General features: G+C 43.6%; 1 protein-coding gene across 3 annotated transcripts in view; it reads left to right on the top strand.

The window, feature by feature from the left end:
• Positions 1-4,324: 4,324 nt before the first annotated feature.
• The window catches only part of CCNI (cyclin I), a 51,609-nt gene continuing 35,001 nt past the window's right edge, over positions 4,325-20,932 (top strand). For 2 of the 3 annotated variants that reach the window (XM_073340443.1, XM_073340442.2), the window contains exon 1: positions 4,325-4,624. In XM_073340443.1, coding sequence (XP_073196544.1) covers positions 4,571-4,624 — 54 coding nt within the window. In that variant the 5' untranslated portion in view covers positions 4,325-4,570. The remainder of the gene's footprint in view (positions 4,625-20,932) is intronic. The other variant, XM_073340444.1, reaches the window with a different exon arrangement.

Here is a 20,932-nt window from a genome sequence, read left to right as displayed (position 1 = left end):
GCATTTTGTCAGATAATCTCAGACCCTTATTATTATAAAGTTGTTTGTGCTAAAGAAACACTGTCAAATCTGGCAGCTCTAACACCTTTCTTTTTGGTTCATGAGCATGTTGCATCACATTTATGCTTAGATGATTGCTTAGTTTTAAGAGCAAACATGATATGTAAGTGTAAGCATTTTGAAAAGTAATACCCTGTTTTACTCCCAAGAATAGAGCATGCAGGAAGGGTGTAGACAGACCTGCCCTTATTGCAGATGAAGTCTAGCCCTGAACAGTTGTCCTGCTGCAATTTGATCTCTATCCATTTCCCTATCTGTGTAAGAGGCATAATAGTATGTGTCTCCCTCGCCTCATGTAATGAATGAGCATATCATAATACATACACACAAGGGGGCAGAATTAAGGTTGCACAGGCAGCCTTTACCGAGATGGCAAAACACAGTAGGGGGAGGGAGGACATGGAGAAGAGTTATACATACATGAGAACAGACTGCTGAAGGCTATTCCTCTCCCAAGGTCTGTTTCAGTGTGTGAAATTTTCCTGCGACATGCCCCTTTCCCCTCCTGCCCCCAAGTTCTTCACTGCAGGATATGTACAGAAAATCAAACGATGAGAAAATCTTAACTAGGTTTCCACTCTAGTATGGAATATTGGCCAATAGTGATGCTCTTCAACCTCCAAGAATCTCTCTCTAGTGAAATTCTCATGAGTGGGACTACAGGATGGAGGACATGACCTCTCTGGTAACTGCTGGGCTGTGGTGAAGGAAGAGGAGAGGTCTTTGAGCTAGTAGGGAGGATCAGGGCCACAAGAGGGAAAAACTCCTGCTTACCACTTGCACTCAGCTGGGGAGGGAAGTGAAGCCATGACAGAGCTTCCCTAAGTCTTTGCTCCCATGTAGGTGGTAGTAAGAAAGCTGACTGTGAGAGGCTGTCTTCTACCACTGCTGTATGCGTGCATATATAGTGACAAGAAGGAATAAATACACATTCTTCACCAAGAGCCTGCATTGTTTTAATCTGCACCTTACACAATACCCACACCCATATTACAGATGGGGGCAAACTAAATTTTTCCTCAGTGCTGGAACTGTTTCTATTGGCATAGGCAAGCACATGCTATGTATGCCAATAGTGTAACATTTCCTAGAGGGAACCTTTGAGTAACTGCAGGTGCTTTCTGTACTGCATCAGGTAGGCCTTTTATTAACACACTACAAGAGATCTCTTGCTAATTGAGGGTTGCCAATTTTGGTTGGACATATTCTTGGAGATTTCATCACATGACATAGTCTTTAATTAAAAAGATTAATCTCTAATTCCTGGAGAAGCCAGGATAATCCTGGAGGGTTGGCAACCCTAGTCTAACCGCATGAGTTGCATTAGTGAACCCATCAGGTCAAATTCATCCTGTGTAACTCTGCTGCCTTTGATGGAATTTGGTCCATTGACTAGCTCGGAAGATGACTGCAATACTGGGCAAGGAGTGGATGGGGGCTGAGGGTGGGAAATGAACTAACCAGTGCATACAAATCACTAGCTACACTCCTGGATTATTCCTATAACCATAGTCAGACTTTCACTGCATAGGTCTCATTGAAAGAAATGTGGTGTGTTTCTGCTATTCCTGGTGGTGGTTTTTTTTTTTGTTTTTTTTTAAGACAAAAATCCTAAAGCTTAAACATGTGATTTTAAAACGTGGTAGGAGGGGAGTTATACTAAGAAAGAGGATGGTGGAGAGGGGACTGTTGTCACACATTTCCCAAGCAGAAAAAAGAGACCAAATTGGCTAAAGTAGGGAAGGTAGTGCCAAGGGCCTCTTTCCTCAGTGAGTCTCCGCCATCTCCTCCCTTATGTTCCCTCACCCTTATGCTCCAGTCCCACCACTTCCACACCTCCTGCTCACTTGGCCCTCCCTGTTTCCTAACCCATCTGCCACCTGCTCTCCCACTCTCCTCCCATCCCTGCTCTCTGCTGTTTTCTTTCCCTGCCTCCTCCAGCTGGCCACTGGGGTGCATGCGCAGTCAGGCCACTCCAGAATGGAGAAGGGCACAGAGGGAAGGATGAGGAACATCACAACACAGAGGTCTGATGCTTCCGCCAAGCAGTGAAAGGAAAACCAAGTCCCTTTTTAACAACATATCCATGAAAGATTGGAATAGAAAAAGCACTCAGTGCTCATAACTCACTTTGTTCACCCTCCCACACAGTACGCATGACATATATTGCAGCTATAGCTATAAGGTTAGGTAGGATTTAAATATTAAAATCAATCTTTTAATCATCCACTCAACTTTAAGTAATATTTTTTGAGATGCTGATAAAATATCATTTGTTTTTAAATTATTATCTGCATTATTGTAAGGGTGAGTAAGTAGATTTCATGTTTGGGCTGGTAAATTTATATCCACTGTATACAGAATGTTCTGCACATCCATCAGTATGTTTCCACTATTTATCTCCTGTATAAATACATATATTCTCTGGGCATATAGCCCTCTTATAAGGTATATTATTCCCTATACCCATAGGCATACGTGTCTCCTTGGTAGACATTTATTGATATATCTGTATTCCTCAGGTCCACAGGTAGGGTTTTAGAGCAACAAAGTGGGTGAGATAATATTTTATTGGACGAAAATCCCTCAGTGAGAGAGAAAAACTTTCGATCTTACAGAGAGCTCTTCTTCAGACCTGGGCCATTAACTCACAGTGGCACAGCTAAATACAAGGTGGAACAGATGGATGAGCCTAAGGAGCTAACATGTATTTCAAGGGACCATTCAAGGTGAAGTGGCCTGTTGCAGCTACAACAACACTGCATACATAGGTAGGGTTGGCACGTACAGCACATACATGCTGGTTTACATTTTTCAAAAGTGACTTGTGATTTTGGATGCCAACCTGAGACACCTTAAATGAGCCTGATTTTAAGGGGGCAAGCGCTTGTTACTTTCTGAAAATACCCCCCCCCCCCTTATTATTGGTTATTATTTGTATCGCAGTAGCACCTAGGAGTCTTGGCCTATGACCCCATTGTACTCGGTGCTAAATTGGGTGGTGTGTAGATATATAATATACACACTGTATGTATGACCTACATTCCCTTCCCCACCATCTGTGATGTGGCACATGCAAGATGCATGTGTGCCCAATATACCAGGAATACAGGCCTCTCTTTATTGACGTAAATAACACACAACTCCACTATGTACAGCAGCCTATGCTTTCGAAAGTGACTAATGATTTTGGGTGCCCAAAGTGGGGCATCCTGATGGGACCTGGTTTTCATAGCATGGTTCTTGTAAGGTATCTCAAATCACTAGTTTCTTTTGGAAAAAATTAGGGGTGCGCAGTTGGTGTGTGTGTGGGTGTATATATAGGATACATTATGTTAGGGACACATGCATGCATTATATAGATGTCTGTAGGGCATAAATATGTACATATATAGTGTGTATATAGGGGCTACACAGTGTAAAGAACATATGTATGCATTATATAGATGACTAGTGGGCATGTATATATAATGGCATATATCCCTATGGCCGTGGTTCTCAACCTGTGGCCAAATCAGCACCCAGCTACAGCCCATGTGCCACCCTCAGGGCCATACAGGTAATATATATTAGGGTGATCAGCTGTCCCAATTATATAGGGACAGTGCTGATAGTCAGGGCTTTGTCTGATATAGGCGCCTATGACCTCTCACCCCATCACGATTTTTCACACTTGCAATCGGGTCGCCCTACTGATATCTATTATGTGGCTGTGGCCCACGTCACACAGAAAGAGCGGCATACGTGGCCCACAATGGTCAGGGGGGGAGAACCTGCCACCTGTGGGGGACACAGTGCTAGGGACAGATGCGTGCCCGCCTCTCTAGGGCATAACTAAGTACGGGTCTGCATGGGACCCAGCATAAGGGCCACGTCCATGACACCGGCGTCTCAGAGCGGCAGCCGGCTTCGTCTGCACGAGTAAACACAAGGCAGGGGCCCTCGTGGCACCTGAGCGACTAGCCCCCGTGTATCTGGGCACCCCGAGAGCGGATGCCTGACACAGCTGCCCCGGGGGCACAGATACGCTCTCGCACACGCGGCTCTGGAGGTGGCACACCCGGCCTGAGGGCCGCAGGGCCGCGCTACGCAGCCGGCTACCGGCCGCTGTATTTACCTCCCCCCCCCAGCGCCGCGGCCCGGGCGGGCGGGAGGGAGGCGCGCCTCAGGCGGGCTGCGCGGGGCGGGGCAGCGCGCGGAGGCGGCGGCAGCGGCCGGTCCTTCTTTCCCCGCCCTGCGGCCCGGGCCGCGGCTCGCTCCCCGCCTTGTTCCCGCCCCTCCCCAGCACGACGCGCGTCGCAGGCCGGGGGCGGCGGCAGCAGCGGCAGCAGCAGCAGCAGGCGGGCCGGCCGGCCGGGCTCCCCTCCCGCTCACCCCGCACAGCGAGCCGCCCGCCATGGAGACGTGAGCCCCGCGCCGCCGCTGCCGCCGCTGCCGGCCGCCGCCGCCGAGATGGCCCGGGCGGGAAACTAGCCGCGTGCAGCGCCCGCGCCGCCGGCATGGGGTTCTGATGGGCCGGAGGCTGGCCCGCCCCGACCGGGAACCCGACAGCTCCGCGGGGGAGGTGAGCGCGCGCGCGTGGCACGCCCCGGGGTCCGTCGTGCCCGCGCGCCCGCCCGCGCGGCATGTGCCGCCTTTGTTGGGGCGGGGGCTGGGGGGTCTCCTGCGCTGCGAATAGCACCGGGGGTTGGTGTGAGGCGGGGTGCGTTGCATGGTGCAAGGGGTACTAGGGCAACGGCCCTTACGGGACACAAACACACACCCCTGTGTGCCTGCGGGGTTGAAATAGCTCAGTCACCTTGTGGGGCTTCGTGTGCGCCTTTGTTTGGCTAAGTAACGCGCGCTGCTGCAAACAACTGTGTGTGTGCGTACGTGCAAATTCTGCCGCGTATAACGTGCCTACCGTACTTGCACAATCCGTACACCCCGTAATGCACGTTTGTGTATACAGCAGCCTTCTTTATGCTGCAGGTGTCCTGGTTTCAGCGGCTACAGATGTATAAAATACGCTTCTTAATCAGTGTTTGCCAGTGTTATTGTTTACATACACAATACATGCAGTGTGTGTGTGTGGTTTAGTATAGAATAGGTGCTGATATACTTGTAGATGCTCCTTCTGCAATATATAGCATTGTTTGCAGATATACACACAGTGCTGTTTTATATCTTAAACTTTAGTGATACATTTTGTTTTTACTTCCATGTGTAAAATATGGGAACTGTTACATGGAAGTGACTGCATATGTAGATATGTTTTTTCAATAATCATAGATACATTAATTTTTGTTTATGGCATGTCAAATACAATAAGGAAAAAAACTGTGTGTATTTCTTTGGTGCAAGTGTTCACACTTCTATCCTCTGTTTTGGGGAGTAATATTTCTAAATACTGTGTTAGCTCAGTCCTGCAAGCTCCTCCTGCAAGGCGCTTAGAGTTCTCAACTCCTGGAAAAGACTCCGGACACCCAGCACCTGGAATGTACTCTTTATTTGTAGGTCCTCAATCCTGCAACAAGCTCTGCTTTGGAGCACTCCTGCAGCTGCATGGTGCTCCATTGAAGTCATTAGGGCCCTTCGGGGTTCAGGGGGCTACCTGAGCAGAAGTCATTTCAGGATTTGGGGCCTTAGATGTTCTAAATATTGCTGTCCAAAGGGGCATAATTCCACTTGAATATTTGTTCCCAGTCCTGTAATTTTGCTGCAAATAGTGTATCCAGTGTCTCTTGTACTTTAGCTCCTGTTTTATGGCCATATGGTCAGTTGTCCATAATTCTGTCTGCTGCTTTGGGTTATTGTTGATTATTCTGTATCAAAAGTATGCTTTAAAAAAAACTGCCACTGTGCTTCATTTCAGACTCTTCTGATCTGACTGCTAAACTTGTGCATGTAGCTCTCTTGGATGTTTTTGTTCTTGTTTTGTTATATCTGTTGCATCGATAGAATGGACCCCTCCTGCCCCATGGAGAGAGTTTTCTTGACAGAAGACTGAATTGCTGATGTTTTTTCATGTAAAACTGTCCCAGAAGGGATGATATAAACAGATAATGTTATCTTAGGTTATTTCGTGCAACTGGTAAAAGAAGTCTTTGCAAAAATTCTCATGAAAATTTGCCACCTTGGGCAAAAAAATCCATTCCCCCACTTTTACCCTAATGTGAAAAAATTAATGATGCTTTATTTGCTTGCTTTAAAAAATAATAATTACTTGCCCTAGGCAGGCAGAATTTTGGAAGGCTGATTTAAACAATTGCTTTTTCAGCCGCTGTAGAGTTCATAATGTCCCGTTCCCTGGGTTTCAGAGGGGTAGCCGTGTTAGTCTGTATCCCTGGGGTGACAGGCGGCTGCATCTCTGACATAGGCACAGAGTTTTGATTTTTTTTTTTAAACCCCTTTATCATATTTAAATTGTACAAAGTCTCTCCGGCTACTTGTGGTTTTAGTTTTTCCCTTTTAAGCTTGGCTAATGTTTTCACTGTCATGGTGATGAGTCTGTAGGCTTTTGCAACCTTTAGGTTGATTGCAGTGCTTTGTTTATCATCACCTCTGGGATGTATATATGTGGCACCAAGTTTTGCAACATAGGACTGGTAGAAGTTTAGCTCTCTGAAAGCAGCCCCAAATAAGCCACACCTTATTCCAGATTTGGGGGATTTACTTTGGATCCCTGCTAACAATTAGATTTGCTTTTAAAATTGTTCAGATGCTTTGTGAAGGTAGGTTTCAGAGTAACAGCCGTGTTAGTCTGTATTCGCAAAAAGAAAAGGAGTACTCGTGGCACCTTAGAGACTAACCAATTTATTTGAGCATAAGCTTTTGTGAAGGTAGCGCACAGTTCTGTGCCTTGCTCCGACATGCTGTGTCTGAATGAGCGTGGGGTTAGAACTCTGCAAAGCTAATCTATTGGCTTTTCCCAGTAGGAGTTCAACATTCTGGGGTGTGTGCTTTTAATTGCCCTGCACCCCAAATTTGGAACTTTCTCTTAGCTGGGGTTTGAAAGGCTCCATTAAGAGACTGATCTTAATCTGGCCCTTATATATTCATACAGATTCTTGCCTTTTGTGTGTTCGGGATCTAATTTTAAACACCTGAGACATTTGCATGAAATGTTTCTCTGCTAGTATAAATCCATTGGGTCACTTAAATGCCCTTTCCAAAAAAATATTGCACTGTAGCTATTTGAAGGCGTATAGATTGCACTATCTGGGGCTAAATACTCTCCTGTGTCTGTTCCAGCTGCTGCTGGAGGGCACCCTGGTGAAGGCCTTCAAGATGGAAAGTCAGAGGGAGGGGAAATGGCACTACAAAACCCCTAGGATTTCCCTTGTATCCAGATGGGGTTAATGCTGGCCCCCTGCATAGCAGTGCTGTCTGGGATGGGGTCTGGCCAGGATGGCTTCAGGATATGCATACAAGTGTCTCCCAGCTGTGGCTCCTGCTCATGGAGTTTGGGGTGGGCATTAAAATTTAAAGCAATATCCACCTCCTGACACCTGGTGGGAACCATGAATGGGGGCTTGTTGCAATAACACCCCCTCTCTTCTTTTGGGGTGAATCCCCATGGGGCCTTGCTGGCAGCTAGAGATTTAATATTGTAAATACTTAGGGGTAGCAAATGGCTTTTTGGTCTGTGTTTGGACAGCGCCTAGTACTATAGGTTCCTGGTCCATGGCCCTTAGTACTATTGCAATTCACATTGTTAATAACTATGTCTCCATTGCAAATATCCACATATCTGGCCTTTGGTTACAAAAGGGCTTTCTGAGGGATAGGGAAGGGTGGAAGTGTAGGGATGGGTTGGTTTGGGTCAGAGTGGCAATGGCTGACAGACTTGGTATATAAGAATCCAGCCCAGATTGGAAGGGACTGAAAGATATTACTAATGGTTGTTAAGTGGCCAAGGTGAAATGAGTTTGGTGGTCACAGTTCAGCTCACAGCAGACAAGTCTGATTTGAAGTAGGTGCTCAGATCCTATGTTGATGAGCATGGTGCAGATGTCTAAGTAGAGCCAGGTCTTGTGGTGGTGTCTTTTGCATTCTCACTGTCCCTTTTGCTAGCAGTATCTGAAGAGGCTAGGGCTGAAATGTGACCTACACAGCAGGGCTATACTCGGGAAAGTTAAGGCAAGTGAATTAAAGGTGTAAAGTCAGTGCGCATTAAACACTGTGTGGATGCTTTTATTCAGGAATACAGGGATCTTAATTATCTTTAACTTAATCCTCCTTTGGGACTACTTCATTATGGCTTGTGCAGAATGCAGCTGCCCTCTTGTGAAGTGGTGGCTCTCATCCAGAGTTTGTCACACCTGTGATCTGTACTGCTTAACCATTGATTCCAAATGCTATTTAAGGTGCAGGTTTTAACCTGTATATCCTTAAATGGGTTGTGTCCTGGCTACCTCAGAGACTCTCTCTCCTTGTTTGATCGCAGCACTCAGCAGCCACGGTATTATCTTCTGAAGTCATTGATGGGGCTGGCAGCTGGGCTGTTTCTGTGAGGGGCTATGACTTTGGAATTCCCAAGTCCAAATGTATTGATCTTAAGCTGTTTCTCTAGGCTTGAGTGTTGGGGAAAGTCTTGGGTGTTTTCGTTTGGCATTGTATAGTTCTTAATGATCTATTTTGTACATGTTCCCAGAAGTCTGGATTTGATAGTTGGATCTTTATGGTCCATTTATCTTTTCGCTTCTCAGGGAGCGTTGTGTGAGTATGGGTTGAGGCAATAGAAGAAAACATACAGGTACAAGTGCTGTATCTGTTCTATGAACAAATAACTGGCTTCGGTCTCCAGAGCTGGCAATCTGGCATCTTTAACTAGGACTGCAATGCAATTTGCCTGCACGTTTTAATAATAATTTTCATAGCTACTAAAATAACTCAAACTATACAAATAATCTCTTTAAAAAGATATGTTTTAGATACATTTCAGAACTCTAAACATGCTTTGAGTTTTGGTGCCACTAATTTTGTCTAGGCTTTTTATTTATTTATTTTAATTATAGGATAAACTTTCAAAGGTGTTAATGGCAATGGGGTACCTAACTTCCCTTCATGCCTTTTGGAAAATCTCCCACGTAATTGTTTTCTTCCCTGTCATCCTTCTGTCCTTGAGGGCTGGGTCTTCCAGTGTCCTTTGATTGCCTGGTTTCCTTGTGTAGTGGCAGTGATGAGAAACAAAAAATGTACTTACTCCCACAACGGAGAAATGCTCAGTCAGTGGAACTCAGCAGCTCAGAATCCCCCGTGGGAGATTTCCTTCCACGGAAGAATCCTTCTCTTTGCATCTCTGCACCTAACAGTTCACTGTGGCTCTGGTTACTAATCCTGACCTGGTACCAGACTGGAGTCCTTAAAAGCATGTATCTTTGCAGGTTTAATCCTTTTGGTTTATACTGTATTCAGCTGCTTTTAGAAGCAGAATATTGTGGTGCATAGAGCACTGGAGTGCAACTCAGAAGATGAGGATGCTATTTCTGGGTCTCTCGCTGGCCTGCTGTATTACCTTGGGCAAGTCACTTCACCTCTGCTTGCCTCAGTATTTGTACAGTCTTTGTAAAGTGTTTTGAGGTCTCCTGATGAAGCACTATGCAGGAATTGGGTAGTGGTATTATTTATTAAAGATATTTGACCTGATTTACCTGGCACTTACACGTGTGTAACTCAGGAGTTCATCTGATTAGAGGAGAATCAGGCCCATGTATTGATTTCTTTTCTTTTACCTTTGATTTTTAATTCTTGTAGGGAAAGTTCAGTTTCTCCCTTATTCTCTGAAACTTCAGATGCTGCACTGCTTGGATAGAAGGTATTTCAAATAACCCAAACAAACCTAAAACATATAAACCATTTTGCATCGAAGCTGCTACTATTCTGAAGTTCCAAAAAGCTGATGAATATTTTGTCAGAGGTGCTGATCATGAAAACTTCTCTGCTAGATAGCATTTTTACACAAGAAAGTCTTATATTGAAGAAGAAAGTTGGGTACTTTAGAAGTGTACCTTTTATTGGTGGCCTTATTTAGATTTTTTTTCCCCAAAGCCGTGTGTAAACAGTAGCTAATTAGTAAAATGGAGTTAACAATACTGAAAGAGGAGATGGAAGGTTTTAATGATTTTTCACGAGATCACACACAGCACTGGCAGAGCTGGGATTAGCCCTCAGGAGTTTCTGGCTCTGCTCAAGTCACTAGCTCATGCTTCCCCTTCTGCTCATTGTCAAATTCTGAAGGGCAGCAGAACTGACCAGATGCTTGTAAATTTCACTGGGGGTCTTGGAAGGAAAGAGCAGGGGTAGGAAATGAATTGTGGAGGGCAGCCCTGTTCTTTCTCCCCATTGTCCACCAACCTCAGCAGTGGAGGACTGAGGCTCTGATCCTAAATACCTTTGAGGATCTGGGCACGAGTCCCTGTTGCTACTGTCATTGGCAAGTAGATTTTTTTTTAAGGCCTTGATTATGACCTAATCATCATTCAGTTTATAGTAATGTTGAGGTGCTTGTACTGTTCTTAAACTGCTTTTAGTCCCGTGCAAGGATTGTTTTGGGGAGATTGAATACATTTTTCCAGTTGTCAAGGTTTTGGATGTGGTGCTCTCTCCTAACATTTCCACTGTACTAAGTGTTCAACCCGTTGCTAAAAATTCTACAGAGGGGGAAACGTCAGTGTCAGTTTAGGGTTTGCAAAGATAGGTGTGGCTTTTTTTATAAATACACGGAAAAGGGAAATTCGTGGTAAGTTTACAAAATTCTTATATGATGTCAGAATAATTCCCGTAGGTGGAGATCTACAAAACGAATTTTTCAGGGGCAAAAGTAATTGATACCAGGTTTAAACTTTGCTGATTCCTAATAGCTATCCATATCATACTATTTTCTCTGGCTAGAGAATTTACATACTGATGTTTGAATCGTAAAAGTCGTTGCTGAGCATTTGCATTCTGTAGTTTGTTGGGAAGTGCATCATGGGCATGAAGCCTGCTGCAGATTATTAATGGTTGTGCTGTAAGCCAGCGTTTCTCGCATGCGGCCACCAGGGGGCTTTTCTTGCGGCCACAGCCTGCTGGACTGTGATGAGGGGGAAAAACCAGTGGTCCCTCTCCCATGGCTGCTAGCAGGGGTTGGGCTTGGCCCCCCTCCAGAGAGACGGAAGCTGGTGGAGCAGGCAGCTGGTAAATGCCTCACTTTCCTGGGTGGATCTCTGGCTTTGGGCTTCAGCCCTGGAGTGGCGGGGGTGGGTGGGCAGGCTTTGGCTGCAAGACTTTGGGCTCCGTCCATGCAGTGGCAGGCTCTGGTTCCAGGCTTCAGCCACAGGCCTTACTCTCTTTCCCCCCCTTCCCCATCATCTCTGGCCCCTGAAGCCTCCCTGCCCACCTCCCTGTCTAGGGTTTGATTTGCCCTCAGGCTTACTGGGGCTTAGTAAGTCTGCTGTGAAGAGTGATATTAACAAACATACATAATATCACTTTTTACAGCAACAGACTTACTAGCTAGCAAGCCTTAAACAAAAACCCAAAAAAGCAAAAGAAACAACAACAAAGAGAAGAATGTGCAAAGCGTCTTATTTGTGTTTCTATTCTGTTTAGGTCCAGTAAAGAAAAGACAACTGTACATTATTTTTATTGAGTCTGCAAAAACAAATTCCTATGTGAATAAATTACAATGTCTTGGACATGTGTATGTGCATGTTTATTTGTTTTTCCTAAAGTTAATTAAATATTTTAGGAAAAATTGTCAGCACGGCCACCAGTAAGACTTTGTGGCCACACTCTGAGGCCACCAAAATTTTTGTTGAGAACCCTCATGGTTGGAAAAACTTAATAGTTATACCTGTAAGTGCTAAACTTTGTGATCTCTGTCCCACCATTCAAATTCCAGAAGAATAATACTAGTCTTTTATATTCTAGGATTTATAAATACAATCTGGTTGGATGAAACATGGTCGCATGTTCTAAAAGTCCCCTTGAATTGATCGTTGCAGACAATTTAGCTTTGTAATACTGGGTTGTCTTTGGTTGAAGGCAAAATAATGAGTGTCTAGGCCACACCTGTCTGCTTACAGGGTTTGAAGGATTTTTTAGGCCCTCCCTCAGGAGTTTCGGTGGGGCCAGAGATGTCAGAGCCATAAGTGCTGTAACCATGTAACTGGCTCTGAATGGAATAGAGGGTGAATTGAAAATTCAGGCAGGCCACAAAGAAGGTATGCTTGAGCTCCACAGACATCTAGTTTCACTGAAGTTAAGAGAGGTTTTTTCAAATACCAATTAAAAATGTCTGTTTTTTCAAATGATAAAACCCGTGGGTTAGAGGTGGATCAGATGGGAAGAAAATCTCAGGCTTCTCAAGTCTCTTGTTTTCCTGTTTGTTCACTAACTGCAGATGTTATTGATGTGCTGTCTTACTAACCATAATGGAAAGCTGCAGTTGGTAACAGTATGCAATAAACTGGTCTAAAAGCTCACTCATGAGTAACATGTTACGGCAAATAGTCAGTTTTGCTCATCAGTCTAGAGATCAGATGTTTCTTTTCTTTAACTTGATAAGGGAGGTGCTGAATTAAACCATTTGCCAGAGGTTCTGTGCCATGGTGACATTATTTTTGCCTTTGTATCACAAGCCAAATTCTCTGCTGATGTAACTGTTGACTTCAGTGGAGTTACACCAGCTGAGAACTTGGTCCCAAGAATCTTGAGGCTTTACTTTCATAATACAGTTTGAATTTTAAGTGCTCAGATTGTTCTCTGTAAGTACTACCGTCCAGCTGATGGTCGCTGTTCTTGAAGGATCAAACTACTATAAACAAGTTCACCATCAGCTGTAGCTTGTTCTTTATTGGTGAAACAAAACGGGAAGCACGCAAACATTTGGAACAGAGAACTGCACGTACTGCTGTAACCGAGTGTATGGGAACAAATGGCGACTTCAGACTAAACATTTGCAAAGCAAGCAGAAAGGGAACTCCAAGACGCAAAGGCTGGCACTCCCCAAATCTGCAGAGTTTACCTCCTCTGAGCTGTGGCGTGGGCATTCTGGGGATAGAATAGTCCAGGTGTTTTAATACTTACTCTGATCCATTGGTGGCTTCATGAGACCTTCTCAGCTTGAGTTACTTGCGCTTCTGACATGAGTACCTGTGCAGATGCCCCAGGACCAACCAGCACAGGAGGGCCATCTTAACACTGAAATTTACACCAATTTGGCAGGTGTTTGCAGAGAAGAGCCAGAACTGTGCTTGTACAGTCCTGTATTAGTGGACACTTGGAATTGTATAATTTACATTCTCTAATTGGCATCTTGGAGAGAAGGGGCTCTTAAATTGGGGGTCGGAACCTATCAGGGGGTCACGAGGTTGTTACATGGAGGGTTGTGAGCTGTCAACCTCCACCCCAACCCCGCTTTGCCTCCAGCATTTATAATGGTGTTAAATATGTAAAAAAGTATTCTTAATTTGTAAGGGGGGTTGCACTCAGAGGCTTGCTATGTGAAAGAGATCACCCGTTTTTTTAAAAAAAAAAGGTTTGAGAACCACTGGTCTAGACAGAGAACACATGATCCTTGCAGACGATTTAACTTTGCAATACTGGGTTGTCTTCAGTTAATGATGAGGAGGGCATGGTACCCTCAGAGCCTAAGAATGCTGTTCTACATCTTCTGTACCTTATCTCCTACTTGATCTGTTGTTCCAAAAGTGGCTTATTTCTCATTTCCTTATAATTGTCTCCTCTTAGTGCCTTAAACTGCACCCACAAGTTAGCAGTAATCTCTGATAGCTATCTCTGAAGGTGTTCTGAGTGTGCACTGTGAAATATCGGACTCACTACATGTTTAGTTTTGTTTTTAATAAATGGCTGGTGGTGATTGCTTTCTCTTAGCATCCTGTTCGCAGTTGTCAAGGGGAACCAAATTATTGTAATTGCTCTGTGTGCACGTGTGGGTGTTAGAGAAACAACATAATTGGTCAGAAATAAGACTTAAGAACAGTAATTTTTTTACCCAATTTTGTTTTGTCGCTGTTCAATTATATTAATGACTGGCTAGAGCTGCAAAAAAATGGAGCTGTTGCTCAATCTGTTCCATGTGTATCTAGCTGCAGCTGTATTGCACTCCTCTTGTTTGGATGGTTGTATTGTAAAGCAATGCAGAGTATTTTTGTTTCTGAATGTGTAACAAACAAACATCAAAAACTAGCATTTTATGAATGTGAAAGCCAGTGATCCTTATTCTAAATATACTACCCAATCTTTGTGGGTTTGATTCTCCTTACATCTACATCAGTGTAAATCAGAAGTAACGTAAGTGAAGTCAGTGAGTTAGATTGGTGTCACTGAGAGGTGACTTGGACTCTGCATCTGCTGCATTAGCATGTTTGTAATGAGGGGAGCAAAGAGCCATTTCATAATGCTGTGTGGTGATGTTTTAACTTAGGCACTCTGTGCTTTAGCATGTACAGAAGGTGTATGCTGTCCCTAGTTGTAATGAGCCACATGTTAAACCGGTGCAGCTGTTGTCTTGAGACTGAAGAGAATGGGTTGTGTTGGTGTAAGGGTGTATACAGTTTGCTCAGTATGGTGCAGTTGCTGCCTCATATTTGCCTTTCATTTTGACTAGTACCGGAATAAAAAGTGTTTTTTATATGTCACAACAGTTTTATTTCCTAGGGTTCCCTGTCTGTATCCACATTTTATCTATAGTCCTGTGCGTAAATGGTAAGCTCATCAGGGCAGGGATCGTATCTTTGTTATGTTCGTACAGTGCCTGGCACAGTAGGTGCTACCGCAATAATAAATGTACATAATCCTGACTTTGTAGTCCGTGGCATGCACTGAAGTCAGGCTAACTAGTGTATGAGATTTGAGTGCCCACAATTGCAGGATTGGGCCCAGTAAACGGGCACAGTCTAATGTCATAAAAGTTTACATCTCAAACAGCATCTTGTATGTGTAACAACGTATAGACATATAAAATAAGGGCAGTGTAAAGCTCAACGGTGCAGTGTAAAATTCAACCGTGTTTTGGTTTGTAGCAGTTCATGCAAAGCTTGGGGGGGGGGGGGGAATTGCTTAACGTGTGAGTGGAAGGAGGTGGTGGTTTTGCTTTGAATGTGGGTACAAATAAACCAAAACCTAAAAGCAAAACTCGTCAAAAAATGAGCATCGGGGGCATAAATTTTGCAGCTGCAGCTAATCTCAACGGTGAGTTACATGTTGCCCACAGTAAGCGGGGGTGTTTGTACTGACTTAGAAGCAGTGCAGGAGAAGGAATTGTGACTAAATTTGCCACTGGTTTATACCATTATCAAATTATTTCCTGTCTCTACAGGCCAGCCTGTAGAAAGAGGGTGAGCAGAACAAAGGCAACTTTTTACTACTGTCCTCAGCAGTCCTGCCTTGAATACGTGTGGGTGGACCTGGGATTCAACATTCTTCCTCATCTCTAAAAATGGCTGATGCTTTGTTCCTAAAAGTCTAGGGCTACTGCCAACCATGCCTGTCTTCTTTTTAATTATTTGTAAGACTTCTTATCCCGAAGCTTGTTACCCTGAAGACCCTTGTTACCCTGTTACACTGTTCTGTTTTGCCTTCTTGAAAAGTTTTGCAGCATGGATATTCCCCCCCCCCCCACCGCACAGTCCCCCTTTTCATAAGGGAACTCTTTTGTAAACAGAAGATGTTTTAATAGTTGATTAATCAATTGTTTTAGAGTCCAACAGTTGTCATAGGTTGTTAGTCTAACTGGTTGCTTGTAATCTTGATTTATGACCATCTAGAACATTATCTATCAATGTGCTTATCGCATTCTACTCATGTCTGTAAAATACTTACAACTAGGCTTGAAAGGATTTGATTTTTAGGTAATGTCAGTAAATGTTGTTTTTCACTGTACACACACAAACCGGACAAAAATATTTCCATTGCTGGTTGGAATTTACAGACTGGCACAGTAAGAAGAATACTGCTTGAGAGCTTACTAGTTTGGTTTAAGGATATTTACTTTGTATAGTTTGTCCGTTACATATCAATTTATGTTGTAATGGTCATAAAGCCAGAAGATAAGAGACAAGTGAAGAGCCAGAGATAAGTGAAACTGTTGGATCATATTAAAGAAGTTCTGTATTAAAATCACAAATGAGTTTGATTCCCCAGAGTTTAAATTCCAGGGTATTACTAATTAAGAGGTCTCTTGGTTTTTGGTACTGTTTCTCTCCCTCTATGTGTGAAACTTGCAAGCTGCTAATTGTGTTAGTACATTCTAAGACAGAGTCTGTTCTCAAAGCAATTCACAAGAGAGAGAGACTCAAAGCAAAACTCTAACAACAGAAAGAGCACCCAGAGACTCCCCACCCTTTTGTTGTATTAACAATTGTGATTAAAATAGAGATAGAGGATGTATGTGGATGGATGCTTGGTGTGGATAATAACTGAATGATCAGGGAGGTGCCAGCCTAAGAATCCAGTGTCCATCGGCTGAAGAAGGCGTCAAGTGGAAATAACCAGACGACCCCCCCCCCCCCCCGGGGGGCAGACTGGAATCCACCCAACAGCCTCAAGAATGGGAGAACCAAAGAACAAGATAACATCTTGGAGTCGTCGGGAATGTGCTATCTGCTGATTGATTCAGCAACAGCATGATGAAGCAATTCCCATAGACTGGCATAGGAAGAAATTCCTATAAAAATAGACTCTAAAAAGTGAGAACTTTGGGGTCTGATTCTGCAAACCAACTTCCAGGAGCATCAGATGAGCATCTGACAAGGCCCTGCTCCCTCCTCATGTCCAGGCCACCTGGCCAGTGACTTGGCATGAGCAACTCTAAGGCTGGTAACTATGATAACAACCTTGCAGAACCTGTGTGTGTGTGTATGTGTATGTGTATGTGTATGAATGGAATGTTATAGCTATAACTAACTGCTTACTATGATTCTTTCTGTATTCACAATAAATGTGGTATTTTGCCTTTTTCCCTTTAATAAGATCCTGCTGGTTTTTATTTTATTGGTACAACAAAACCCTTCAGGTTCAGGAAACGACTTTATTCTGTGGACATGAAGGACTCTTTGGAACTGCGTGTGATCATTATTCAGCCCCGGGTGGAGGGCGATGGTGCTCATGAGAGAGACTGTGTGGAATCTGTAACGGGCCCTGAAGAGGGAGGATGTGGCAGAGGGACATGTGGCCATGAGGGAACACATGGAGAAGGCATCACCTCTAAAAGACTTGAACCTCTAATTTCAGGGCAAGAATCACCAACTTATGACCTTGTTTGGAAGAAAGCAGCCTTCAGAACAAAACTGAAGGTTTCACACAGCTGACTTTCACCCTTTCCAACTTGCCAGCAATTCCTCAAGAAATATGACTGTGGCCAGTTGAGCCTATGCTGAATGGATTAAGAAGCTGCTAGATGTTTGAGCAGTAATTAAAAAACTTCCAAGATTTGGTGGGGGTAGAGGAGGAGGAAGGAGAGAAATCAGTCTAGTTGTTAAAGGAGCCATTTTATTCTAATGCTACGAAAGCGGAGGCCAAAATTAATCTGGAGTTGAATGCTTTACAGTGGTCCAATCCACCCTGATCCAAGTTTATTGAATTTCTATGGTGATTGTGGTGACAGATATCCAACTGCCTACAAAGGCTGACATTTTGGGCAAGCCAGTTTGTCCGCTCTAGGTTCCCATTCCTTCGCGCCCCCCCCCAATTGCCATAATAGTTCCTCAGGTGCATGCATGCACACATTTAATTGGATGTGGTACAGATAGTATTACCACTGGTGGGACCTTGGAAAGTGTCTTTTGTGGAGGGAGCTTGTCTGTTACGAATCTGAGCACATAAAAACAACAGGGTTGCCTAATGGGCTCCAGCCCGACTTTTTTATAAAGCTGGATTCAAAGAAGCAGTTCCACTCTTTCCGTTTGTTTCCTTCCCGTACAGCCCTTTCATGTGTATTTGGTCTGTGTGCTTTGTAAAGCATAGTATATGCTTGCAATGCTCTATAATTTTTTCTTTAAGTGAGAATGTATCTGGTTAAAATCTATGTTAATTTATATGCAAGTTAGTTTCAGCCTTCAGGCTCCTTGGCAAGTTGCCCATGGTGCTCTGAGTGCTGCAAAGGTTATGTTTCAGAGTAACAGCCGTGTTAGTCTGTATTCGCAAAAAGAAAAGGAGTACTTGTGGCACCTTAGAGACTAACCAATTTATTTGAGCATGAGCTTTCGTGAGCTACAGCTCACTTCATTGGTATGCATCCGATGAAGTGAGCTGTAGCTCACGAAAGCTCATGTTCAAATAAATTGGTTAGTCTCTAAGGTGCCACAAGTACTCCTTTTCTTTTTGCAAAGGTTATGTGCCACTTTGGCTTACAGGGACACTTTCAAGGGCTTAATTTTATTGTAGTTTTTTTTTCCTGTCCCATTTCCAGTTTATTTACCTCCTGAGTTTGGAAACGAAATGTCTCTCTTCCATTTGGCAAATTTTGACTTTCCACCCCCCTTCTCTTAGTCCCAGTGGTGGCTCTAGATTCAACATTCTCAGAGGTATTTAACCCTTCTTCGCTGCACCTGTGTTATTAATTCAGGGCACTTTTGAAAGTGTCCCTCAGTCCTTTGCTGTCAAGCTATTCAGTGAGGTACAGGTGCTCTCTCTGTTCACCTGGTGCTTCTGTGCAATGGAGCAGCTGCCTCTGTATAAATCGTTAACCTCTTGCTCCTCCTCACTCCTGCTGGTAAATTGTATTGTCAAGGGCTTGGTCACACTTTGGTTCATAATTAAATATTCTCAAGAGACCAGATAACCCGTATCAGTGAGGTTTATTGCTAAAAGTCAATAATGGAATAGTACAGGAAAAGTTCAATATGATGCCAGTTTCCAGGAACCTATCCTGTGTAGCATTGTTGAATTCAGCTTACCAAGAAGGTTTGCTTCTGAAGTGACACATTTCAGCTAATGCTTTTTAGAGGATGATTTTACAAGTTACAAAACTCTTTACACATCACTCAAATCCACCCCACCAGTTCCTACCAGCTCCTTAACCTGTTCTGTATCTTCCTTATCTTTGTTTTGGCGACTAGCATTTCACGCTCTGGTCCATGAATGTACCTCCCTGGCTTGTACCAGGGTAGGACATTAATGTACTTTTGCCTTTGATGAGTTACCTATTTTCTAATGCCAAAGCTGACTTCAGTTTTGTAAAGTGTTATTGGATACTTAGCATAAGTGAACAGGATTATAAAAAGGCATAGGCTGATTCAGGTCATGTAACAGCTAGAAATATATACACAGTATAATGTTATATTGATATTGTGGGCTTAATGCATAGTAGTTATATGCAATGTGAATAAAGTATAACCCCAGCATGTATTGGTCAACCCTCCCTCCCTCCCTCAGGTGTAGGTGCCCACTCAGCTGGGGGAAGAGATTCAAATTGCCCCTCCTCTACACTCTTGGGGATGAGTCAACCCTCTAGGGTGGGTTTATGACTTTCCCTTGAAGTCTGGGTTTATAAAATGACCAATAGATCTTTTTCGTTCATGTATGTAGTTTGTTCATCCATCAAAGACACAGCATGGATATTAATTGTTGTAATTGTCTCTATTGGATAAGTCATCCAAGTATCACTACATTACAAGCCCACAATAGAATTATGAAAATAGTCTTCATACTGACATTTTGTCGCATTCTCTTGTATACAGTGGAAAAAGGCAATACAAAAAGTGAATCATGATCAAGTGGGTGTATGATAGCATACAATATATTAGTGCCTTTTGTGTAACTGTGTGTAAAATATATCTATAAAAATATACCTAGCCTACATTCCATTACATATTGACTGTTGTAGTCAAAGAGAAATGAAGGCATGTATGATATAACCTGGTCATGTTTGCGCTAAGCTGTTAAGACTCTCCTGGTTCAATAGGAGGTTTTAATGCTCAGCCCACTGCTAATCTTGTCTGCTACATTTATTAAAGACGTGGGTCAGACACCTCTCTTTGGGCAGCCAGAATTGTGCTTTTTTTTTTTTTTTTTTAAACACTGCAGTGTGACTCTTGCATTGCATCAGTTGATTTCTTATGAGGAGAGGCAGTGATTGGCCTGCCCTGCATTGCCCTAGGACCAGTACTACTCTCAAAATCTTATGCGATACACTCCCTCGCTGACTGCTTCCTTCTGTTGCAAGAGCTGGACCTTTTTTCACCAACCAGGCGTCACTGTTGGGAGAAAAGGGGGCTGAAAGGAAGAAACGTTCTCTTCTGAGTCCATTGCTTTCTTCTCTTGCATCAGTTACTTCCTCACTCTTTTATCTGTAGTGCCCATAGAAACATCTCTTGCCGGGAGTGGGAAGACCAGTGGGAGCACTGACTGTCTCAGAAGAATCCCTGTGTAGAGTGCCTCATGAGAGGAACGAGGAGATACTGGCTCAGGGTTTCTTTGTGCAAAGGGGTTGGGAGCACACTTTAAAGCGTGACCTTTGAAAGAAGAGGTTAGGCAAGAGTGAGTGACTGGACTAGAGTGCAGTGAAATCCATTTGTGCTGTAAACATTGTTGGAGTGGGTGTTTTGGTCATGATATAGGAAAAACAATTGACAACTGCTGGTATAAACTAACTTTTTTTCAAAACTCAGCCTAGAAAAGAGTATAGATTTTGCTTTCCTTAGAATCCAAAGATTTGCCAAAGTGTGTGCTCCTTTTCTTCTGAAGGATGGAATCCAGCCTTGAGTGGAAAAAAATCTGTAAGCATTCCAGACCTTCCGCCATTAGAGACAATGGGAGGCTTGCCATTAACTGTGATGGGAACAGAATCGAGCCCTGTGTTATCAAAGCTGACTGTTATGGCCTGAATTGTGTATATTAAACAAAATAACTGGAGGAGTAAAATCGTGAAAGATTGACTGTTGCT

This window comes from Lepidochelys kempii, chromosome 4 (genome assembly GCF_965140285.1).
Source record: "Lepidochelys kempii isolate rLepKem1 chromosome 4, rLepKem1.hap1, whole genome shotgun sequence".
NCBI classification, from domain to species: Eukaryota; Metazoa; Chordata; order Testudines; family Cheloniidae; genus Lepidochelys; species Lepidochelys kempii.
The sequence above is the reverse complement of the archived record's forward strand: the minus strand, read 5'-3'. Positions and strand labels throughout refer to the sequence as shown.